Source organism: Limanda limanda, chromosome 3 (assembly GCF_963576545.1).
Source record: "Limanda limanda chromosome 3, fLimLim1.1, whole genome shotgun sequence".
Taxonomy (NCBI): domain Eukaryota; kingdom Metazoa; phylum Chordata; class Actinopteri; order Pleuronectiformes; family Pleuronectidae; genus Limanda; species Limanda limanda.
This window is the reverse complement of record NC_083638.1, coordinates 33,618,518-33,642,604: the sequence shown is the minus strand read 5'-3', so window position 1 is coordinate 33,642,604 and position 24,087 is coordinate 33,618,518. Positions and strand designations below refer to the sequence as shown.

Sequence of the window (24,087 nt, the reverse complement as noted above, 5' to 3'; positions counted from 1 at the left end):
TGGCATAGTTACCGTTGTTGTTGTTGTCTGCTCTCGTGATAAACCAAGTGAATACTTAAGAAGAAATTGTCTCTGTTTGAACTGGTATAAAAATAAATTGCTGTCTGAGTTGTGCTACTATATTTAAGTTCTTGTTTTAATTTAAAAAAATGTAAAATTATGAGAAGAACCGTTTTTCTCAATTGAGTCTCCGCCCCCCGAAATGTCTGTACAAGTCGCTGTACAGTCTCTGGCTACAACATTGTTGTCGGAGACGTCAGTGTTTCAGCAAGCATGTTTCCTTAATCTCTGATGACATGTCATGGTAATTTTATGTTGTAGTTATAGTAAATAAGGTACATATATCTCCTTTAAATGATTTTATACTACAAAAGCACAAAAAACATACTCTTAGGATTTATGTACAACAGAAGCAGAGGCAATATTTCAGTGTGTGTTTATTTCTGTTCCAGCTGATGCTCATCATCGGGCTTGCCCACCTTCTGGTTGTGTTTCGAGTGGTGGCCGCTGCCTTGTTCTCTGAGGGCAGCTGGGAGTTTATCAGAGACCATGCCAACACCATTGCCATGATGCTGGGAGCTGTGCTGCACTATGTCACCATTCAGATCATGACTCGGGTACGTTTTCTATGGCAGTATTCAAATCTAGGAAAATTAATAAATATATTTTCTACCCTTCTCAAAAAAAAGACTAATGACTGGTTATGGATTAACTATAATACAAGGATTAGAACATGTTAAATCAACCTAATTAGTTTAAAAAAAATCACAATGTGATTTACTGTATTCGCAAGTCTTAATAATGTTTTTTTTTGTATTAAATCATCCTGATTATATTCAGGGATCTAGATTGGTAGGTGATTCTGCTATTGAATTCTGGACAGTTTAAGCCAAAGAGGGTGCTCTCAAGAGTGTATTTGTGGGTTTTGTGAACAAATAAATTAATAGTCAGCACTCTGTGCTATGAAAAGCTGTGGAAGCCTGTCTGCTACCCGCCAAACCCTCATTAACTCAACTAAAGTTGAGGGACATTAGATTGGTTAAACTATATAATTTTCCTAAAATTGTATCAAATATTCATGGTCAGGATTCAGTGTTGTGAACAAAAATAAAACTATTAAACCATGCATCAACGTCCTGCAGCTCTGCTTTTGAGCTTCTACAGCAGCCGTTCCCAAACTTAAGAATGTTGCGGCCCAATTTGAAAACTGAAAAATTTGTGCGGCCAACCCACACCTTTAATCACAACTATATGATCCACACACAGGACTATAATTATCCATTACCAAACATATTATTAATTTTAAAGCTAAAATAATTGTATATAAACGTAGGCATATGCAGTTCAAATCCAATAACATCCACATTTAAGCGTAACAACTTGCAAAGCAACCAATGTACAAAAACATGAAGTGCAAATAGTGGATTGTTCAAAATATATTCTTGCTGTTTATATAACAGAGCACAACAAGAATATCAGGGAGAAGAAAAACACATTTGAGGCATAACCAAATATACATAAGGCATTTTACATATTCCTAAGGTGTTGTTAGCTAGCACACACACACAGGCTTGGGAGTTGTCCTCTGGGCCAGCGACAGGTACTCACTTGAGTCCTTTCTGTGAGTCCTCTTTTTACTTTTGAATGATTCAGTTGGACTTTCTGATTCCCCTTTGTCATTAGCAGCTTTCCTGTGCTCCATCTTGCTCGACACAGCACACAACAAAGTTCTCCCTCACCTATGATTCCCCGCTAATAATGTGTTCAAGTGTTAATGTGACTGTCAGCAAAAACAAGGACACCTGCTATAGTTCAGATAAAATAAGAACAACATGGAATTTATATCTCATGTCTTTGTTTCAAACTTAATCATTATTTTTTTGTGCTAATCAACACTTACTTACAAATCTGAAACTTTTTTATCGAATTCATTTCTGCTGACCTCTCACGGCCCATCTGCAGTGGCTTCACGGCCCACCAGGGGGCCGCGGCCCACACTTTGGGAATTACTGCTCTACAGGGTTCACAAATATTTATCCAACTGAATTTGCTCAATTCTTATCAATTGATTAACATTAAGGAGGGGAATTAGTGGAAGACAGCACTTAACACCCCTATGGGCCAATGAGTACTGGACACCACATTTTGTGAGTTTGGCTTTTGCTTTTTAGATGGGTTATCCAGAATTTCAGTTACTCCATCCTAGTCCAGACTCACTTCTTTTGTAACTAATTAAATACTGATTGCTTAGTCTCATGAGGCAGAGACAGCAGTTATCCCCCAGGTAACAGGCTCCAAATTACATCCAGAATTAAGTTAACATTAAGTGGCCAAGACCATCTCAATCTGCTGCTTTGTAGACTCAACCTTCTGGTGTATGGTGGAAGGATGGTGTATGGTACTTTGTGCTGTCGCCCAAAGTTATAGTAAAATTTCCTGTTTAAAAAAGAAAGACATGTCCTTAGAAAAGATGTTATAAGTTTATGCAGAGGTAACAACTAACCACAGTTACTCACAGAAATAAACAGCAAAAGAGATTTTATTTTTGTGTGTGCATTCCATAATTGAGGGATTGAAATTGCTTTGTATTTGGATTAGATCATGATTTTTTGAACTTTAAGCTCAATATGTTTGTTGTTCTCTTTGACTCCTGACTGAACAGATGTGACGGAATAGAAGTCAGGAGCTCAGACAAAAAGTGTTGCTAATAGATGCACTGTATGAATGTGTGTGTGGATGGGTGAATGAAGAACTGTACTGTAAAGAGCCTTGAGTGGTCATCAAAACTAGAAAAGCGCTATATAAATACAAAACCATTACCATTTACCATGTAGAAACAATGAAAGTAATTTGACTAAACACGGCTAACAATATATGCTGGTTTGCTGCCTGTGTGTCAGCTAGAATGCCACTCCTAGAAAGATACAAGAGCGTTACTGGCAAATGCACTGTAATAAAATTTTGAACTTACTCTCCAACACTCCTCGACTATACAAGCAGCCTCCAGAGTACAGGACAGATGCACAACAAAACACTTCTCTTATTTGTTAAATGTTTTCAGTTCAGTCATTGTCAGTTGAACCTCACAGGCAACAAACATTCTTTCCAGTGTTCAACTCACAGGAAGATCAGACCCCTGAGGAAGAGGGACACTTTAAAAGACCAGCTGTTATATGTGAATATAACACCTGGTCTTCTAAAGTGTGACCTATCAATAATGTATTAATTATAAAACATTTAATGTCTTTGTGTGTTTTGTTGCCTCTATTCCACATGTAGGTAAACCGATGGATTTCTCTCAAGCTTTGTGACATGGGTGAGAATGAAGTTAGTTGCTTTATTCACTATCTTTTGCTGGAAGTAGGCAACTAATGAGTATTCAATACAGTGCAATGCAAAAACAAAGAAATGATTGCAATTCCTGTTGTTTTCCCCATAAATGGTAAACAATTAAATCTGGAATATGTGAATACAAATCTGACTTGTTTTAGTTTTTAGTCCATATCAAATCATTATGATCACTTATCAGTTACATTATTGTACTTTTCTATATTCTGTGTGTGTCTGTGTGTGTGCTTTTGTGTTTATGTGTGTGTTTTCAGAGAAGACAAACTCGTTTGCTGCCACAGAGAGGAGCTTCACAGTTAAGATGTTCACCTTCCAGTTCTTCACCCTTTTCTCTTCACTCTTCTATGTGGCCTTCTTCCTGGGCAGGTAGACTTCTCAGTCTGTAACTGCTGTTAATGTAGAGTATTTTGAATAAACCACTGAACCACAAGGACATGAAAATATAATATACCAAAGAAAAATGTATCTGCCTCTTATACACTGTATTCCGTAACCCCTCAGATTTTGTGACCTGTGGCAGTGCAGCAACCATTTGATCGTCAGCTTACATTAACTGATTCATCCAGAAAGATTAGCCATTCATCAAATTAATACTATTTCCATCTGTTGTTATTTTTCTCCAGCTGTAGCACATCCATCCACCAAACTAAGTGATATAATCCCTTTGTAGAGTCCATATACCTGAGATGACATGATTTGGAATAAATGTGCCAACTGAGGGTTTCCAGGAGGGTGTCATAATGTAATAGGATTTTAGCAGATGTTAGCAGACATGACACCCTCTTCTAAGGCAGGCCAACCACAAGCTGATCAGGCCTGGGTCCCTAACATTTTGAGGTGGTGATGGAAATTTGACCTGAAATAAAGAGATTAGAGAATCATAGTCTTTTAAGCGCACCTTAGGAAAATCAGACAATCATAAAGCATGCGAAGAGCGTTCTGCAGAGGGAATGACAAAGGAACGGATGCAGGCGTGTGCTTTTTATGCAGATGCAGTGAAGAGATGTGTGTATGTGTGAAGAGTTCTGAGTGTGAGTGCGTGTGTGTTTGTGTGCGTGTGTGTGTGCGTGTGTGTGCCACTTCACGTCTCTGAATAGGGGCACAGTCGAGATCGTGGTCCACTCTGATACACTGAGGCATTGTAGGATACAAAGAAATCTCTTTCTGTGCAGATTCATCTGTTCGTTCACATTCATTTGCCATTTTATCACATTCACAGGCTGAAGGCTTCTTCGAGGTCTCGGTGGGAGGAGACAAGCCCAGTCAGATTTGTGGCTCTGATACCATTTCAAGGACAAATAGTATGCATAAGCAGAGATAATATTGTGTGCACAATTATTAAGCAAGTCAGTATTTTGACCATATGCATATTTTTCAACTCTAAGCTGTACGAACTTAAATGCCTATTGGATTTAAGCATATCAGGTGATGTGTATTTGTGTAATGAGGGAGGGTGTGGCCTTAGAATTTCAACCCCCTATATCAAGGTGTGCATAATTATTAGGCAGCTTCTTTTCCTCAGGCAAAATGGGCCAAAAAAGAGATTTAACTGACTCTGAAAAGTCAAAATTTGAAAAAAATTCTTTCAGATGGATGCAGCACTCTTGAAATTGCTAAGATATTGGGGCGCGATCCCAAAACCATCAAATCTTTTGTTGCAAATAGTCAACAGGGTCACAAGAAACTTGTTTAGAAAAAAAGACACAAATTAACTGCCAAAGATTTGAGAAGAATCAATCATGAAGCTACCAGGAACCCATTATCCTCCAGTGCTGTCATATTCCAGAACTGCAACCTACCTGGAGTGACTAGAAGTACATGGTGTTCAGTGCTCAGAGACATGGCCAAGGTAAGGAAGGCTGAAACTCGACCACCACTGAACAAGACACATAAGTTGAAACGTCAAGACTGGGCCAAGTAATATCTGAAGACAGATTTTTCAAAGGTTTTATGGACTGATGAGATAAGAGTGACTCTTGACAGACCAGATGGATGGGCCCGTGGCTGGATCAGTAACGGGCGCAGAGCTCCACTTCGACTCAGACGCCAGAAGGTGGAGGTGGGGTACTGGTATGGGCTGGTATTATTAAAGATGAGCTAGTTGGAGCTTTTCGGGTTGAAGATGGACTCAAAATCAGTTCCCAAACCTACGGCTAGGTTTTAGAAGACACTTTCTTCAAGCAGTGGTACAGTAAAAAGTCTGCATCTTTCAAGAAGACCACGATTTTTGTGCAGGACAATGCTCCATGGCATGCATCAAAGTACTCCACTGCGTGGCTAGCCAGTAAAGGCCTTAAAGATGAAAGAATAATGAGATGGCCCCCTTCCTCACCTGACCTAAACCCTATTGAGAACTTATGGTCCCTTCTTAAACAGGAGCTTTACGGTGAAGGAAAACAGTACACCTCTCTGTACAGTGTCTGGGAGGCTGTGGTTTCTGCTGAACAAAAAGTTGATCGTCAACAGATCAAGAAATTGACAGAATCCGTGAATGGAACGCTTACGGGCACAGAGCTCCACTTCGCGACAGACGCCAGCAAAGTGGAGGTGGGGTACTGGTATGGGCTGGTATTATTAAAGATGAGCTAGTTGGAGCTTTCCGGGATGAAGATGGACTCAAAATCAATTCCCAAACCTACCGCCAGGTTTTAGAAGACACTTTCTTCAAGCAGTGGTACAGTAAAAAGTCTGCATCTTTCAAGAAGACCACGATTTTTGTGCAGGACAATGCTCCATCGCATGCATCAAAGTACTCCACTGCTTGGCTAGCCAGTAAAGGCCTTAAAGATGAAAGAATAATGAGATGGCCCCCTTCCTCACCTGACCTAAACCCTATTGAGAACTAATGGTCCCTTCTTAAACAGGAGCTTTACGGTGAAGGAAATCAGTACACCTCTCTGTACAGTGTCTGGGAGGTTACTACTGTTATTGAAAAGAAGGGTGGCTATATTGCTCACATATATTTTTGGGAAATGTCAGAAATGTTTAATTGTAAATTTTGAGTTGTTTGTTTATTATTCTCACTTTAACAGATGAAAATAAACAAGTGAGATGGGAAAATCTAAGTTTTTTAATTAGTTGCATCATAATTCTGCACACTCATAGTCTGCTCCCTTTTACTTTCTTAACTATTCAGTTTTGAGGCTTATTAACATTTTAGATTGACAGTGAGCACTGTAGTTGTTCAATAATAAAATGAATCCTCAAAAATACAACTTGCCTAATAATTGTGCACACAGTGTAGTGTGGTATAATGGTACATTTTTCCATTACAAGGTTCAGCTGGGATGTTTCCTCCTGATCCAGAGCCTAATGGTGGATGTTGAAACAAAACCCCTGCAGCCAACCTTAAGAGAACAAACTATTTCCCCCAGCCATGTTGTTTTGCCTCAAATGCCATCTCCTCGTACCGCAGTAGGGTAATGTTAATTCTATAAAGTGGACGACGCACAAGGTGTTGATCCAGAGTACTTAGGGCGGCCTTAACCTCCTTGGTAGAGGTCATTATATTCGACAATTAAATATGCATGACATTTGGTTTGTATTACACACAAGTGGTGAACAGATGTAAGTTAGCTTGCCTGTCTCTCAATCTGGAGGACATAAATGCCCATTGTCTGAGCTGAAGAGCATATGAATATCTTTCTCTCTTCCGCTATGCTGTGTTTGAGTCTAAAAAAAAAACATTTTTGAAATCTCAGAGGTAAACAGCATTGCAGCCAATTCAAAACAATTGAAGTAACTTGTGACCACATAAAACAGATTACGCCTCGTTACTGCTCCTGTGCTCTTATCCAAGTGTCCATAAGCCCTGGCAGTCAAATTCAACTCACAACAGCGTCCTTTACACCAGTGGTCCCCAATCCCAGGGCCGCGGACCGGTACTGGGCCGTGGGTCATTTGGTACCGGGCCGCACAGAAAGAATAAACAACTTACATTATTTCTGTTTTATTATCTGATTCTGAACGGTGTTTTATTTTGAAAAATTACAAAATCCTCTCCGTTATGACTCATGCTTTACGCATGTCAAGACACTTGTCTCGGTCACGTGACTTTTACGCTAAACACAAACACAAACGGTATTTGTCGGACCCATTTGTCAACAAACCAGGTGAATCCAGCATGTCTGTGCAAGAAGAAGATCAGCTGCTGGAGATTGCAAATGACGGATGCCTTAACAGTATGTTTGAGAAAACAACTCTGCCGGTGTTCTGGATTAACGTCACAGCAGAATACCCTGAGAATTCAGAATTCAGAATTCAGAATTTCAGAATTCATCGCCACAACAGCACTGAAAAGACTGTTGCCATTTCCGACTTCATATCTTTGCGAAGCAGGGTTTTCTGCTGTGAAGGCAACCAAAACGAAATTACGGAGTAGATTGGACATGAGCAACACACTTCGGGTGTCATTGTCACCCATTATCCCTGGATGGGGCCGCCTTGTTGCAGAGAAACAGGCTCAGGGCTCCCACTGATTCAGCGTTGTGGTTAGTTATGTTTCATGCATTTTATATTTGTTTATTTCTGATTTATTCATTGTTACTCACTGTTGTGTGGTTGGTGACATGTTATGAGGACGCTGCTAATAAAGTTGCATAAGAATACACATCAGTTCGCATTTATTATTATTATATTAAGAAAATACCCCAATTTTTATGCTAGTTGTATATCATTTTATTTTGTCGTATTTATCCGCCACATACGGTCCGTAAGGGCGTCATCTCGCTAATTAGTTTAATAAATATATTGTGATTCTTTCGAAATATGAATCATTATTATTAGTAGTAGTAATTCGTGTCCACACATTGTTAATACCTGGCCACAAAAGAATTAATTTGAGGCCGCGTATTAACAATTTGTTTATTTCTTTAAATTTAAATTTTTTTTACTGATGTCACCAGAGTCCGTACCAGAGGGCCTCCGTAGTGAGGCTCCGTAGCCACACCTTAAAGGCTGGTCTGTGAAAATATTGTCTGACATCCAACTGGTCCGTGATGCAAAAAAGGTTGGGGACCGCTGCTTTACACCATATTTTAAGCCTAAATTTCTGCTACTGGAAGTAGCAATGCTAGTCAAAGTAGCTATGCTACCGTGCAACCCGCGCACGCCATTGGGCGAGAGTTTGTGTGCGGTGTGTGCGTGCGAACGTGAATGCAGCTTCAGAGGAGGATATCGGAGGACATTTAGACTAGTATGGTATAAATTACGCTGTTTCGAGTCAAATATAACTGTAGGGGCTTAACGGACACTTGAATGCCACCAAAGGAGCAGTATGGGGACATTTTATGTTTTTTGTCATTTTTTTTTTCATTTATAGAAGGAGTTACCAGTTACTACGATTGTATTGGATTTGGCTGCAATGCTGTTTACCCCTGAAGCTCCTAAAGTGTTTTGTGGACTCAAACACTTAACCCACCCCTACATCGGCATAGTGGTTAGTAGATAATTATTGAACAACATCAGCATTGATCCCAAAAATAATGATCTATACTTTTCTTAAATAAGTAAAGTCTTTCTTCATAGAGGTGCACATTCATTAATTGTTGCAGCCTGTCCTGACTACCCTCGCCGTTTTCCTTCTTGTCTCTCTCACTGACATGCGGACACACCGACACATGCACTAACACACAAAAAGTGTCAACACATCTGTTAACTCAGCGGGTTAAAAACAACATAATTTTAAAACTAAGGCAATGTGTTGAGAGCCGGAGGAGGTGCACTTCGGATTCGGTCGGCAGTGTGAATGATAGAGACACAGGGAGGAGCAGTAAATTACTGACAGAGCCTGTAAAAAATTGAAAAAAACATCCAGCCATTACAGATGGACAATGGCATCATCCATCAGTCCAACCATAATGATAACAGCAAAGCAGAGACTGTACCAGGACCTGGGGGTTAGGGGGTGTTCAGGGTAGACTCCACAGATCTAGATAAGTGTTTTATCTAAAGATGAATTCCGGTTAGCAGGAGTGGGAAGGAGGCAGGAGGCAGGTATGACCTATCTATAGCTGAGTCGACGATCTTGCAGCATGGTGGCGTAAAAGCCAAGTATTCGCAGCAGCATAACCTGTACTGTAAGCATTGCTTAGTCTTAGGTTAAGAGATTTAAAATTTTGATCGTTAATGTGTAAATGATGTTCTCTCACAGAATAAATGGCCATCCAGGAAATTATGTGCGTATTGCTCGCTGGAGACTGGAGGAGGTAAGGAGATTCATGTGTTATTCAGATGTGTACTATACAGCTTGTCTGCATCATAATACTAATTCTCAGATGTGATTTGTGTGTCATGTAGTGCCATCCTAGTGGTTGTTTGACAGACCTTTTCATCCAGATGGCTGTAATCATGCTTCTCAAACAGATTCTCAACAATATCTTTGAGTTCACAGTGCCGTAAGTGTGCAGTGTTTTCATTTAAATTGTATTTATTTAAGGAAGCCGGTGTTGATGAGTTATTGTCAAGACTAGAGACTGTAAACAAAGTCCAAAATGTTTGGGATATCGGTACTGCGATCTTGTGCTGGTGATGTTATTTGAGCTTGAGCAATCGCAAACCAGACTCAATTGTCAATTATAATGTTTCCTCCCGTTTTTTAGCTTAAAAAACTAGTTAAGACCAAACCGACTGGAAAACTTGAAAATAGATTAGCTTTTAAAAATTACCTTAAATTAAATAAACCATCTATGGAAAAAGTTTTAACTTGTACTTTGACTTATCAGTTTGGCCCATGTCCCATCTGTTAGTATGCAGGAGGTGGGGTTTATTAATTATACTGCAGCCAGCCACCTGGGGTAGACTGCGATTTTGGCTTCCCTTTTGGCTAGCTATCATTTTGTCTATCTTTATATAAAGTTGATTATCCTGAACCAAGTCGAGTTGCATCACATTGATCTAATTTTGTAGACATGTCATACCATTTATGTGTCTTCCAGCTGGCTGAAGAGCTGTCTGAGCAGAAACACAGCAAAGAAGCTGGAGAGGAAATGTGGTCAGTGTTACAGGAAAGCTTGCCATGATGTACAGGGATCTGTTGAACCGTGTGACATCTGCAAACTTCGGGACTGGCTGCGTAACTATCATCTGGCCAACACAGACGCCTTTGGCTTGTTCAATGAGTTCCTAGAAATGGGTAGGTCTATGGTCTCTGCCCTGACAATTTAACATGATAATCCATTATCAATAACAGCGTCCTGACAGCACCAAACATTTCAGCATTATAGTTATTGTAATCAATACTATACCAAAAAGATTAGTGTTTCTCAATTTGGATGTCTTTCCTTTCCTAGCCTAGTTTTCCTGTCCTTTTTTTCTGTTTATTCTCCATACACAATGGGCACCCTGTACACTGTACACCGTGTTTGTTGTGGATTTTCTTCTGTTGACCCTGTTTTTCTGTATCACATTAGTGGTGTCTTGGACAGTGCGAGAAGGAAACACTGCATAACTGTCCTCATGACAAACATAGGGAATGTACAGGGGCGGTTCTGGCTAATTGGAGGCCCTGGGCAAAGAACAATTTTGAGGCCCCCCCCCCAAAAAAAACAAAACAATCCCACCCACCAAAGCACCAATCCCCTCCAACCCCACACCCATCCAGACACACACACACTTAATGAGCCATGTTATGTGAAACTGACATTTATTGTGAATAGAAACAACTAAACAATTATTTACTTCATAATGATTAACTTTACAGCAAAACGGCTGACTTTAACATCTATTTTGACTGTGTGTGTGTGTGTGTGTGTGTGAGAGAGAGAGAGAGTGAGTGAGTGTTTCAGTGAGTGTGTGAGTGAGTGAGTGAGAGAAAGGGAGACATGCGAGGGAATGAGTTTGTGTGTGTGTGTCTGTATGTGTGAGAGTTAGTGTGTGTGTGTGTTTGTGTGCGTCTGTATGTGTGAGAGTGAGTGTGTGTGTGTGAGTGAAAGGGAGACGTGTGTGTTTGTGTGTGTATGTGTGAGAAAAACGGAGACGAATGAGTGAGTGAGTGAGTTAGGGAAAGGGAGACAAGTGGATGTGAATGAGTGAGTCCATGTGTGTGAGTGTCTGTACACATGTGTTTCAGTCTTTGTATTTGGGGTTTGGTGAAAAGAGTGGGCCAAGGTGGGGATGGAGTCGGAGGGCAAAGGAGATGCAGCTCCCCATTCTTCAATCTGCACAGGAGGCGAGCAAATACCTGAAAAAGCAGACTAAAAGAGAGAAGGAGCATATAAGTTAGCATTCAGTATAGCATTTTAATGAAAATGGCATGAATTGAAAGGAGTTATAACTGCCACTTACTGTGTGTGAGTGTTGAGTGCAGGATTAAATCCTGATTCTTCGTGCTTTAGCATTGGCAAATGCAGTGATGACATCTTCCATGTCTAGCTTTCTCCTCACATCTTGCTCAATGGATATTACTGCCAGATCTGACAGTCGCTCCTGAGCCATGGTGGACCTCAGATATGTCTTGATTAACTTCAAGGCAGAAAAACTCCTCTCCCCAGAAGCAACAGTGACAGGCAGTGTGAGAAGTAATCGGAGTGCAATGCTTAGGTTGGGGTAACAATCCAGTAAGTTCTCCTTGTAAATGTAATCAAGCATTTCTGAAGGGGAGGAGATGCAGTCTGGAAAAGCTTTAACTGCAGCCCTTATCTCCAGTTCCAAATCCGCACCATCAACATCCTCTGTTTCCACCTCCATCTTCTGGCAGCTAATGCCCAGTGTTCTTTCATGCACTGCTTTTTTCATGTTCTCCAATGAATAAAGAAACCCATAAAGACCGAAACATGTCTCTGTCTGAGCAAATCGAGTTCTGATGCTACAAAGGGCTGTATCAATGAGAGGTAAAAAGAACTCCCTGTTGAAACGCTCTTCAGGGGTGAACTTTGTCTCCTCTCTTCCTTCATACAGGCATCTTCGGGTAGTTATTCGCTGTCTCTGTTCAGGGAGTGTCATCTCAATTTTTAATTCCTCTGCCATCTCCCTGGCATCTGTCTGCGCTGATTTAAGACCACTTTCTCTGTACTCTTGCAGACTTTCTCCAAGTCCATCCATCTCTCTTTTCAGGGTCTCTATTGAGATTTTGGGACTCTGAAAGAGTTTGCTGATGTGATTTATTTGGTACAGAATGTTATACCAAACAATGACACTCACAAGGAAACTCCAGGTCTGGATGTCTTTCAAAAGTGCTTCACACTTGGACACAGTCTCAGAATCTGTAGGTCTTTTGGCCATGGCATGGTCAATGAGTGCCTCCAAGGCGTCCACAAACTGAGGCATTTGGTACCGGAGAGCTTTTACACTGTCCACTCTGCACTCCCATCTGGTTGAAGACAGACTTTTGACAGTCATCATCAGTACATGTTCCTGCATAATCTCCCACCGTTGCACAGAGGAGCTGAACAAGTTGTACAATCTCTGGAGGACACCAAAGAAGTTCACAGACTGTCTAGATGACTGTGCCGCATCACAAATAACCAAATTTAAACTGTGACTCCCACATGGCACATACAGGGCCTTCTTGTTTGTGTCTAGCACTCTCCTCTGTACACCCTGGTGCTTACCCTGCATGTTGCTCCCATTGTCATATGCCTGCCCACGACAGTCACAGATGTCAAGATCAAATTTGGTCTGTTGGTCCATGAAAGTTTCGTATAGTCCTTTCCCAGTTGTGTCATGGACATCAACAAATCCAAGAAAATGCTCCTCAATGGAAATACCCACATTTTCTGCACAGTTAACAATGCGCATTACAAGGGTTAGCTGTTCAGTATGGCTATTGTCTGGTGTACAGTCCATTATGACAGCAAAGTACTTGGCTCTCTTTATCAGAGATACAACAGCATCTGTGGTCTTTTGTGCTATTACAGATATTATCTCATTCTGTATCTGTTTGCTGAGGTAATGATCTCTGCATTCCTGGTTTTGGATTCTCCTCAAGTGTTCATTCATCACTGGGTCGAATTGGGCCATTAATTCAACCTGACCCAGGAAGTTCCCATTTCTTGTTTGGTACAGGTGTTCAGTGTGGCCTCGAAATGCTAAATTCCGTTCAGCCAAATGGCATACAATGGCAAAGAGTCTCCTCAGCACCATTTTCCAGTGGGCAATATCCTTATTGATCAGCTCTTGGTTCACAGAGTCAATTGTGGTGTTAAGTTTCAATCTTGCCACAAGTTGGCGCCAATTTTCCATATTATCTACGTGCTCCCTGCTGCGCTCATGAGTTCTGAGATGTTCTCCGATATGTTTCCATGCACGAAATCCATTGGTGCTGAGTGAGATTTTGTTTTTCCCGAAGATGCGACATGCAAAACAATAAACTGCATCAGCACTGGTCGAGTAGACTAGCCACTTCCTTGTAATTTGTTCCCCGTTTTTCATTTTCATTTCAAAGTTTTCAATCGTGAATCTCCTTGGCGGGTTATCTGTGTTTTGGGGGTAATTCAAGTTTCGAATTTGTACTGGTCCTGTTCTAACAATTTCAATTCTCTCACTATCTGTAATTATTTCAGGCCATAATGCTGGGTCTTCACTGATCACTGTAGCATTGGTGTTACTCACATTGCTGACTTCACTGCTCTCCCTATCATCCAGCTGTGCTTGAGCAGGGATGATGACCATGTCCTCAGTGCAGGTGTCAGTGTCAGGGATATGGGCAGCTGTGGTACACGATGATGGCTCATCGTTTTCAAAAGCAAGGCAGGCAGGGCTAGTTGGTGCTGAAGTGGCTGTGTGTCTGTTGCTCCCAGCCGCACTTGAAACATTATCAGATATGTCTTCATTTTCCACAGACAAATTCTTTGATTGGAAAAACTGTGTTAGCTTAGGTAATTTCTCCCTTGACTTCTCCTCCTCCCTTTTCTTCTTTCTTTTGTCACTGCCACTTTGAAATCGTTTCATGTTTCCTTGAACACATACACCACACCAGGGGCCCCGGCTTGATGCTCTGTAAGAAGGGGGTGGGGGTGGTTGGGGGGGGGGCGCGAGGACAGTTCACCTCTCGGTCTCCCAAATCTGCAGTGATTCTCAAACTGTGTTGGTCGCGAGCCCCACCTGTGGGCGGGAGGCGAAATTTGAAGCGGAAGTTCCGCCTCACATTTCCGGGTCCGGCCGCCGCGCGTAGTGGCAGGTTTTTGTGAGATGCGGAACTAACGTTTTGACGTCCGCATCTCTTTAACGGTGGAACTGTAAACAAATCGTTCTTTCGCCGTAGCCAGGGGTCGGCAACCCGCGGCTCTGCAGCGGCTTCCTCTAGTGTTGTGCGGGCGATTGTGTGTGTGTGTGTGTGTGTGTGTGATGTCTTGACACAGTGTGTGTGTGTGTGTGTGTGCTGTCTTGACACACACACACACTCGCCCACACACACACACAGGAGCCGGGGCTCCACCCGCTCTCATTTGCTCAGAGAGGGAGATCAGAGCTCGTTCCTGTGGCAACTCTGGCAGCTGACAGTATGAGACCCAACAAATTAAGAACACCCTTAGAAACATTACATTCCAGTCACATGCATGTGCAATGACAAGTGATTTATTTGAATTATTAAAAAAAAAAAAAATTGTCAAAACAACGAGGCCCCCTGGCGGCCGAGGCCCTGGGCAACTGCCCGACTTGCCCAATGGGACGCGCCGCCCCTGGGAATGTAAGATCTCTCCCGAATAAGATTGACGAGTTAGCACTGTCAATCCATGAGAGGGATAACAAGCAGTGTGGCATCATGCTGTTTGAAGAGACAGTGCTGACTGTGCTGGACAGATTCTAGCTGATATGGGCAGACAAGACAGTGGAGAAGTGTGTGTGTTGATGATACAATGTGTACATCACTGTTAAATGAGAACACTTGTAAGAACATTGGATCGTTAGCAGTTAGCCTGTCTACTGCAGGAATTTTCACGTTATCCCGATAACAGTGCATGTTCCTCCGTCGGCTTAAGTTGATGCAGTCTGTGCTGTCTTACACTCTGTGGTGAGCAGGCTATGGACACAACATCTTCAGGCTCTCCTTGTCTCTGGTGATTTCAATCATGTCAGCAGGGGCTGGCTCAAACTGGCTCCAAGAAATCTCTGGCTCCATAGACTGCCATTAAAAAAAACGCCAATTTCTCTGTATCATTCGCTAGATACTCTCCTTATTATCAGAGATCTTGTGGCCCATCTGAAAATAATATCATAATTAAATAGATATAAAGCTTACAAAGCTGTCTGTCTGATTGATACACAGATTCTCGGAGGATTTTCAGGTAGGAGCTTAGAGAGAGAATCACCGGAGAAAAACTGGAGTTTTATTTACATCTTGTTCACTCATTCTCTGACCTAATACGAATTTATTCTGTAGGTAGTAAATGCTGCAGAAGGTTTTTACACCAATACGTTTACTGTTAGTTTGTTTTTATCAGGGCCCAAACACTCACAGGGCGAGGATGATATTGCCTTAGCTTCGCTTATTAGTTTGTAGCTCACCAGGATTAAGGCTTTTTCTTCGGTAACAACAGACCCAGAGGAGCTGACGCCTCCAGTTTGTCCGGTGAGTAAATTCTTGTTTTATTAACATCTTTATATGTGTCCTATGTGCTCCACAAAAGTTACTGTGTGTTCTGACCAGAGAAGATGAAACTATAAGCATGTTAGTTGCTGTCCCAGTGTATGTGAAATGCAATGATAACCAAGCTAGCTAGTTAGCCGACAGCTTTGCTATGCTTGGCCTCCCAGTTCCCGCAGGGTTGCTATCCTGTGCTTACTAGGTGTTATATTAAGCTTGATAAAAAGATAAATTTAACCAACAGTTAATATTGATGATGTTTTTTTTGTGTCTGCCACATCTGACTCAGTTTAAATGATGTAAGCTGCATTAATATGAGTTTTTAAAAGTCCATGAGGATAACTTGATAGTTCAAAAAGTTTATATAACTTATGTGGTTTAACTGTAGCATTAACGTTCTGTGTTTTGTTTTGATTACCTGCTGTTTGTCTAAATTGAATCAGTTATAAAGTCGTGTGTGAGTCTTTTTATCAGCCATGAATCTACCAGAGGCTGAAGAACTGAAGCTTTAGATGATGATGATGACGTGGACAACTGGACATCATCCAAGGATCAAACTGACTGGTGTCAAAAGAAGGGAAGACCTTATGTATGGAGCAGCACATTTGGTGCCATTCTTCAGGATGTGGAAGAGAGATCCTGGATAACATCTTTCATTTTTTAATGAGATGTGATGATGATGTCAATAAACCAGTTTCCTCTGAGATTACAGACCAACAGAACTTTGTCTTTAATTTTCTATATTGTCAGGTTCAGTTTCTTACCTTTTACTTAATTTCTTTTGTTTTTAGAGGTGGTGTTAACATAATTTAAGCACAATTAGAAAATTATTATACTATTAAACTAGTATCAGTAAATTGATCAACTTCAGCAGTTAAAACCTTCACAGGTAAGTGTTTACCAATGTGACATGAAGACTCTTAAATTGTGAACAGCTGAAACTGTCCAACTTGACGTTCACCTGCCTCAGAACGCATGCGCCACGGTGTATGCAGCCTGTAACAGTTGCTCCTGCTCTTTTTGTTATATTTTCCAGCTTTGTCTTTTTCCTTTGACATATTTGATTGTCTTTTTTAAATAACTTATTTAAGTTCTGTCCTCTCTAAACATGTTTGTGAGGAGAGTGTTGTCTTTTTTTTTACAGTGGAACTACTCGTTTTGTTCTGCCACTAGAGTGGGGCTTCGAAAGGGCACATGAACTCCCTTCACTTTTTCACTTTGCCCTGTGAGCCCTTCGGTAAAATGAGCGGCTCAAGGAAATGAAAAGTGGAAAATGAGTGCCGAGTGTTTAACACGGAGTGGACAACAAAATACTTTTTCAATGAACCCATTGTGACTCGCGAGTCAAAAAGTTTGCCCACCCCTGCACTAGACCGTCGCTCAGCAACACCACAATGTTTACTCTACCGATCAGCTGATGGTGCTGAAGCCGGCCGTCTTGGCGAATGGCAAAGCGGACATCCCCACTAAACTTTGGAGAAAACACAACGGGGTTGCAGATGAAATTACGGAAGCGTATAACATTCACTTGGAAAAAAAAGCAAAACAAATTTATTTTCCTGTTTTTCCGAGATAAAAACCTGTTTTTCATACAAATTTTTGTTCCTGTATAGACCATAGACCATAGACATCACCCATTGGTTTCTGCAGAGTGAGAATAAGGCTAGTAGGAGGCATTCCACCGGCGCCATCTTGCCGTTGCTGACTCCTCCTAGTTCCTGGCTAACCAATCAATTGGCAAGGACGAGGAGCGCCAAGTTTCTTGGTTAGCTCAGGCTACGGCGATAGGCTACCCGCGACATGCTACCCACCAGAAGCAAGTTATATACAGAGTTGTGTGTTTGGTTGTGACTTGATTTTTTATTTAAATAAGTTAATATCAATACGCTACATGTGTAAGTTGCATGTGATAGTGACTATATGTTTGACAAATATTCTGATACAGGCTGGTATATCCACCATTACTATTGCCACCTTGTTTATTTAACCTGTTATGGAATTTTAGAGTGAATTAGACAGCTTAGATAAGATTATAATCTCCACACACCAGTGTTGTAAACAGTTCTCATATTAATTATGTTTTCACACTGAGGGAAGGGGAGATTATCACCTTGAATATTACAGATGTCTGGAAAGCTGCTGCCCCTAAACAATTTGAGCTGTCATGCTGGGTTAGGAGAGTAACCCTAACCCTATTTATTTCAATTTTACCGTACAGTTGTATTTTCTGTGTGAGGCTGTTTTCTTTCATTACAATAAATAATTGTACATTCTATATTACTTTGGCAGATCATGTATTGAGTGTATGTAATTTTTCTGTTTCAAATATTGCATTTTGCAATAAATAGTTGTAGGTTCTGTATCACTTTGTATTGTGTCTGTTTCCTTTTTCACTAGAAGAAAGTGGGACTTTTTTGAGTCACAAGGTACTGCTGGCCTTTTAATCTCATTTGGTTGACCTTCCATGTAAAGTGCCTTGAGATAATGTATATTATGATTTGATTTAATTAACTCACTAACCATTGGTGCATATCCAACTCCATGTATAAATGCTCTATGTATTTTCCCTTTCTAAATGATCTTATTAACTATTTACAACTCCTAAATAACTGAATGTATGAAAATGTAATCATTTTATCTTATTTTAGATTACTTATTAATCAAGAATAAAAATGTACTGCAGTGTTGATGAATTAATTACTCATGTCTACTAATGTAGGAAGAGTACTTTATACATTATGAATTCACGAGTTACTGATGCTTCATACTGTGTAGTTATTATGAAGTACTACCTAGTCATCTTGTGTTACATTCATCTTTTGACTTAAAAGCCAAATTTCTCTGCACTACAGTTCTCCAATTCAGTTTCACCACCATATTTGTGGCTGCGTTCCCCCTGGCCCCGCTCCTGGCTCTAATCAACAACATCTTCGAGATCCGACTAGACGCCATCAAGATGGTATGCCTTGAACGCCGGCTGGTTCCCAGGAAGACCAATGACATTGGTGAGCTGGATATCTGTTTATATTGGTGAAAAAGCTATTTGTAGACCAGACTGATTCAATATTATACATCACTGAATCATTTCAATGGCTGTCAAAAGTCTGTTTACCATTTAAATGTCCTTGCAATGTCTTTGTCATTCACCTATTTTTCTTAACTGAAATATTTTATCAAATATATGTGTTCATATATTGACTGATGTTGTCTGAGAATGCCAGTGTACCTGATTTTCGAGAGGTAGTAAATAATGTGAAGGGTTATCAAGGATTAGGAAAATGTACTTTGCTTCAGTCACACCAGAATAAAGTGACAGGCTAAACCAAAAATGTAAACAATGATTAGAATGTATTATGTGGAGAAACATATAATAATTATATAATAGGTATGATATGTTAGTGCAGGATGTTGCATTACATAATATTCTATTCAAAAAACACGATTTGGATTATCTGACCTTTGCTAAATACTGTTTGTTGAGGAGCAACAGTGATGTTCACAACAGCAAAGTTATTATGAACTAAAATGTCCAATATTCCTGAGTCATGATTATAAAGAGAAGCAACACAGACACAAGTCAATATTAGTCCTCTGTTCTTCTATCTTCTGTCCATTTCTTTTATATGCACAGAACTCTTGAACTATTGTCATCATTAAAGTTTGACTGTCAGGGGTCCCGAGCCTATAGTTATTTTGTTTTTACATGTACATATATTTTCACAGTAGAATCCTTTTTCCATGACTTATCCATGACGGTTGATGTATGTCATGCCTTAATGTTTGCTTTGCCTACTTCAGCAACATGAAACATATAGTAGTATACAGTACTTTCCTCTGTCTGCAGGTGTTTGGACGAAGGTGTTGGAGGCCATCGGTGTGATGGCGGTGATGGCTAATGGCCTTGTCATTGGAGTGACATCAGACTTTATTCCACGCCTTGTGTATCATTACCACTATGGCCCATGTGCTAATGGAAGCTCTCACACACAGTTAGTTATGTTTCAGCTTAACACCTGATCACACATCTGCATTGTTGTTTCTCTGTTGTGACTTTTGTTTTGTTTTTCTTGTTACAGCTGCATGCAGGGCTACATTAATGACACTCTGTCCACGGCTTTTCTCAGTCACTTTGCAGTTCGAAAGGACTTTGCTGATACTCAGATGAGGACAGATATTGGCTTTAATGTTACACAGTGCAGGTAAAATGGCCTTACTCTTACTCTACTCTGATCAAACACACAGATGAGGAAATGTGATTAACAAGACAAACTGTCTCATGTGTGCAGCTATAGAGACTACAGAAGTGAAGAGGACTACACACTGACTTCTCAGTTCTGGTTAGTCTTGGCAGTGCGTTTTGCCTTTGTCATCCTGTTCGAGGTTTGTACTCCAGATTTGGGTGAGGCAAAGTTGTTCATCTTAATCAGAGAAGCAAGTTTAATCGTCTTGTGTTTTTTTGCAGCATGTTGTGGTGGTTTGTAAGTTTGTTGCAGCCTGGTTTGTCCCCAACAGTCCCATGCAGGTAAAAAATGATCGTCTACATGACAAACTGGCTCGGCTAAAGGAGGAAATCCGGTAAGTGAATAGTACCACAAAAGTCTTAATTAAGCTAAAGATGTGAAAACCTGGTCAGAACATCTCATATAGCTGTTCGAAGTAACCAGCAGCTTACAGATATCATAGCGAATGCACTGTGAACAAAGACTGAATGTGGTGATAGAAGATTAGAGCCACACAATTTGATTCAACTGTATTTTGCGCATGTCTTTTTGTTTTATTTCAGAGAATTGAAACGTAGAAGATCGACTGACGTCTGAACCTTCCACAGATGTAACCAAATCTGCCCTAGCTGACTGGTCCGGTCGAAAAGTGGAATATATTATGAATTATAATTATTATTTTGAATGAGAAATTTAGTTTGGAAAAGCATTAAATTCACATTTGTACTATTTCAATCTCTCAATATCGCTGCAAACACTTTCACATAGCATAATGTCCATTTAAAAAAAAACTTTTAGAAAAATTGTATGACGGTTTGGCTCCTCCAAAGTTTTTCTTTTATAACATAAACTTTAATATTCAGAAATTAACACCTTTAGTTAAACAGAGGGGCTTTAATAATTCATTATGTTACATTAAACAAAGTCTGACCTAATGGGTTCAATGTATTCAGTCAAGAAATATTTCTGTTTGGAGGGAGAATGTAAACTTTTCCATGATATATATTTCATGATATTTCTATCCATTAATCAATAGTGGGGGGCTCTGAATTTAGCCACTTCCCAGTGACGGCATTTTTGCTTACAGCCAGAAGTATTTTTTTATCATTAGTATTACGTCCCACAAATGGGATGTCACAATGTATACAATATCTGAAAGGAATGTCAATTCCAAATACTATATTATTATGTCTATAGATTTCCTGCATATAAGGCACAATAATCCAGCAACTCAAGAAAATATGGTTGGCCTCATATTCCACATAGTCTCCAACATCTAAAGTCATTTTTCCAACCTTCTCGCATTTATCTTTAATACATTCTGTAGTCTCTGAGAATGCTGCATAATGCCATTGTACAATTGGGAGATTTCCATATTGAGGATTTAGATGTCTTTTCATAATTCTTGTCTCTGATAATTCTAAAGCTATGCCAAGGTTAAAAATTGCATGTTGCAGCTGAATATCCTTCACCTCAAACTCCCCTTCAAAACATTTGAGCGATCCTGCGGTAGTCTTCAGTCGTCATACAACCTCATAAGGTGTTTAGTTTGTCCAGTCTAGGCTACTGTAGAAAAACATGGCAGCCTCTGTAGAGAGGACCCGCTCCAGATTTAAAGGTCCCTTTCAAGGGTAAAGAAAACAACAATTAGTACAATTTAGATGAAACACACTAGTGATAACATCACTAGCATTATTTTATAATCATTTCTGCCAATAAATCCAGGGGCCGCTGACCAAAAGGAAGTGATAGGGCGCCTGTTGTTTTATTACGTCTGAAGATAGGTCACTAATGTCTTAAACTGTTTACCCCTGAAACTACATGGATGCCATAACAAAAAAAAGAAGCCGACTTTTCCTTTAGTTTTGTTATAATTTCTCTTATACAAAAAAATGGACATACAGATAGTGGAGATCATCCTGGACAAGAGATTTTTCACCTCTTAACAATTGTTTAAATGATATGGAATAGGAGGAAGTTATAGGCGCTATATTAAAAAGTAGCTGACTATCCCTTTAATTTTCTCAAAGTTTCCACACTAAATTATTTGAAACTTGACAGTGTTTGTCATCCTGAACAAGAGTAATGGTAAAATTCTTCATCATCTCTTAAGGATTTTTAAAATATTATTTAATAGGAGAGATTTATGAGTGCCATAATAAAATAGTACCTGAATCCCTTTAATTTTCTTTAAATTTCTCTAGTAAAATGAGTCTTAACATACAGATAGAGAGGGTCAACATGAACAAGAGTGAAAATTCTTCGTCACCTTTCAATTTCTTTATAACATGTAATAGGAGCAGGTTGCATGTGAATGCCATAATAAAAAAGGAGCTGACTTTCCATTTAACTTTCTCTATGTTTCTACTTAGAACCTTGACTTATTTCACCATTTCAAGCATTTTCCTGCATTCTGAGCAACCCACTGATTAGGAAACTCCACATCTTAACCATTGTTTTAAATGTAGCTATATTTCACTATATAATGCGTTTTCCTGCATTCTGGGCAACCCTGTGATTGAGAAATTCAACATCTTAACGTGACTAATGACTGATTGAAAGCACACTCTTAACCCGAATAAGTGGTCTTTACTTGATATTCAAGGAAACCCGCAGTTGCCTGGCTTAAACAAAAGGTAAAAACTAAACAAGTTAAGTTCTATTAACATAAAAACCTTAGTTGATATAGTCCACGTATTCGAGTTTACATTAGTAATCTGAAATCGAAATCATTAGTTAACATAATTTCATTCTATTAGAACTTTTGCAATCTGGGCCCCCCCAAAGCTTGTTAGGGGTAGTTGCCCCCCCCCCCCCCCCCGCCGCGGCGACCCTCAACTACACCACCATATATAGATAGATAGATAGATAGATAGATAGATAGATAGATAGATAGATAGATAGATAGATAGATAGATAGATAGATAGATAGATAGATAGATAGCATATTGTTATTGATAGGCCTGATATGTCAAGGTTAGGCTATTGTTATTGTTAGGCCAATACAGACAATTATTATTACTATTTTATCACTAGACATTTCTGATTACGGCGTGACAGAGTGTCATTTGAAATAGGTATTGCGCAGAGGTTAGCAGCTGCACTCTCTCCTATCATTATTCTACACATGTTTTGCGCGGCCGGCAAAATCAGTGTTTCGGCAATTGTATGGGGTTTGCCAAGCTTAGCAATTCTATGAGCAACTACATACGATGCCTCCAGACACTGCTTGGAGACAGTGCTGTGCTTGGAGATGGTGGTTTGTTGTTGCTGGAGGCCATCACGTTTACGTTTAAAGAAGTCCACAGGCTTCTCTTTCAAGTCAGAGTGTTTGGTGTCGAGGTGCTTTTAAATTTGCACTGCTTCATGCTGTCATTTGCCAGCACCTCGGCACACAAAACACACTGAGGACGTTGCTCAGTCGTGCCAGTGACGGTGAAACCAAACTGCAAATAGCTCTCGTCATATTTGCGAAGCTTTGGCTTCTTTGCAACTGGCGCATCGGTTGCTTGACTTTTACGAATCAGAAACTTGTCCATAGTACAGTGTGTGTGAAGTTAATAAAGTTTTAATTGCAACGTCGTGGTCTTGTGAGTGTGTTTGTTTGTGTGGCTGTGAGCGACTTGTGTGGCTGTGAGTGACTTACAAATAATGAATAAGGTTGTGCTAGGCAATGGTCCCTAACAAAACAAACAGTACACAATGTAGACAGGGATAGCACAGAATAGTATTCAAGTGCTGGTGTTTTATTTGTTGCAACACGGTGGATGATTGAAGATGTAAAGGTAGGTGATAAGGAGAAAAGGGCTAGCCGCAGTTGGAAGAAGTTAGCTAGCTAAAAGGCTAGCTCTTGGGGCTAAGAGCAAATTACTCCTTAGATTAGGCTACGAGTAGGCCTACTGCAAGTGCAGGAAGGTATTACTAAGGAAGGAGTGAGTCTTTAAAAAGACTTTTTCAAGAGCAATCGCACAAACTCTGCAGGGTGTCGTCTCAGTG

At 40.2% G+C, this 24,087-nt stretch overlaps 1 protein-coding gene across 1 annotated transcript in view; it reads left to right on the top strand.

Annotated features, from left to right (window-relative positions):
• Window positions 1–20,733, top strand: part of LOC132998941 (anoctamin-9-like) — a 95,185-nt gene extending 74,452 nt beyond the window's left edge. The window contains exons 13-24 of the mRNA XM_061068694.1: window positions 453–617; window positions 3,280–3,316; window positions 3,603–3,714; window positions 9,500–9,554; window positions 9,646–9,743; window positions 10,284–10,480; window positions 18,724–18,876; window positions 19,716–19,860; window positions 19,948–20,070; window positions 20,158–20,251; window positions 20,334–20,446; window positions 20,655–20,733. Of these exons, the coding sequence (XP_060924677.1) occupies window positions 453–617; window positions 3,280–3,316; window positions 3,603–3,714; window positions 9,500–9,554; window positions 9,646–9,743; window positions 10,284–10,480; window positions 18,724–18,876; window positions 19,716–19,860; window positions 19,948–20,070; window positions 20,158–20,251; window positions 20,334–20,446; window positions 20,655–20,688 (1,326 nt within the window). The 3' untranslated portion in view covers window positions 20,689–20,733. The remainder of the gene's footprint in view (window positions 1–452; window positions 618–3,279; window positions 3,317–3,602; window positions 3,715–9,499; window positions 9,555–9,645; window positions 9,744–10,283; window positions 10,481–18,723; window positions 18,877–19,715; window positions 19,861–19,947; window positions 20,071–20,157; window positions 20,252–20,333; window positions 20,447–20,654) is intronic.
• The last annotated feature ends 3,354 nt before the right edge of the window (window positions 20,734–24,087 follow it).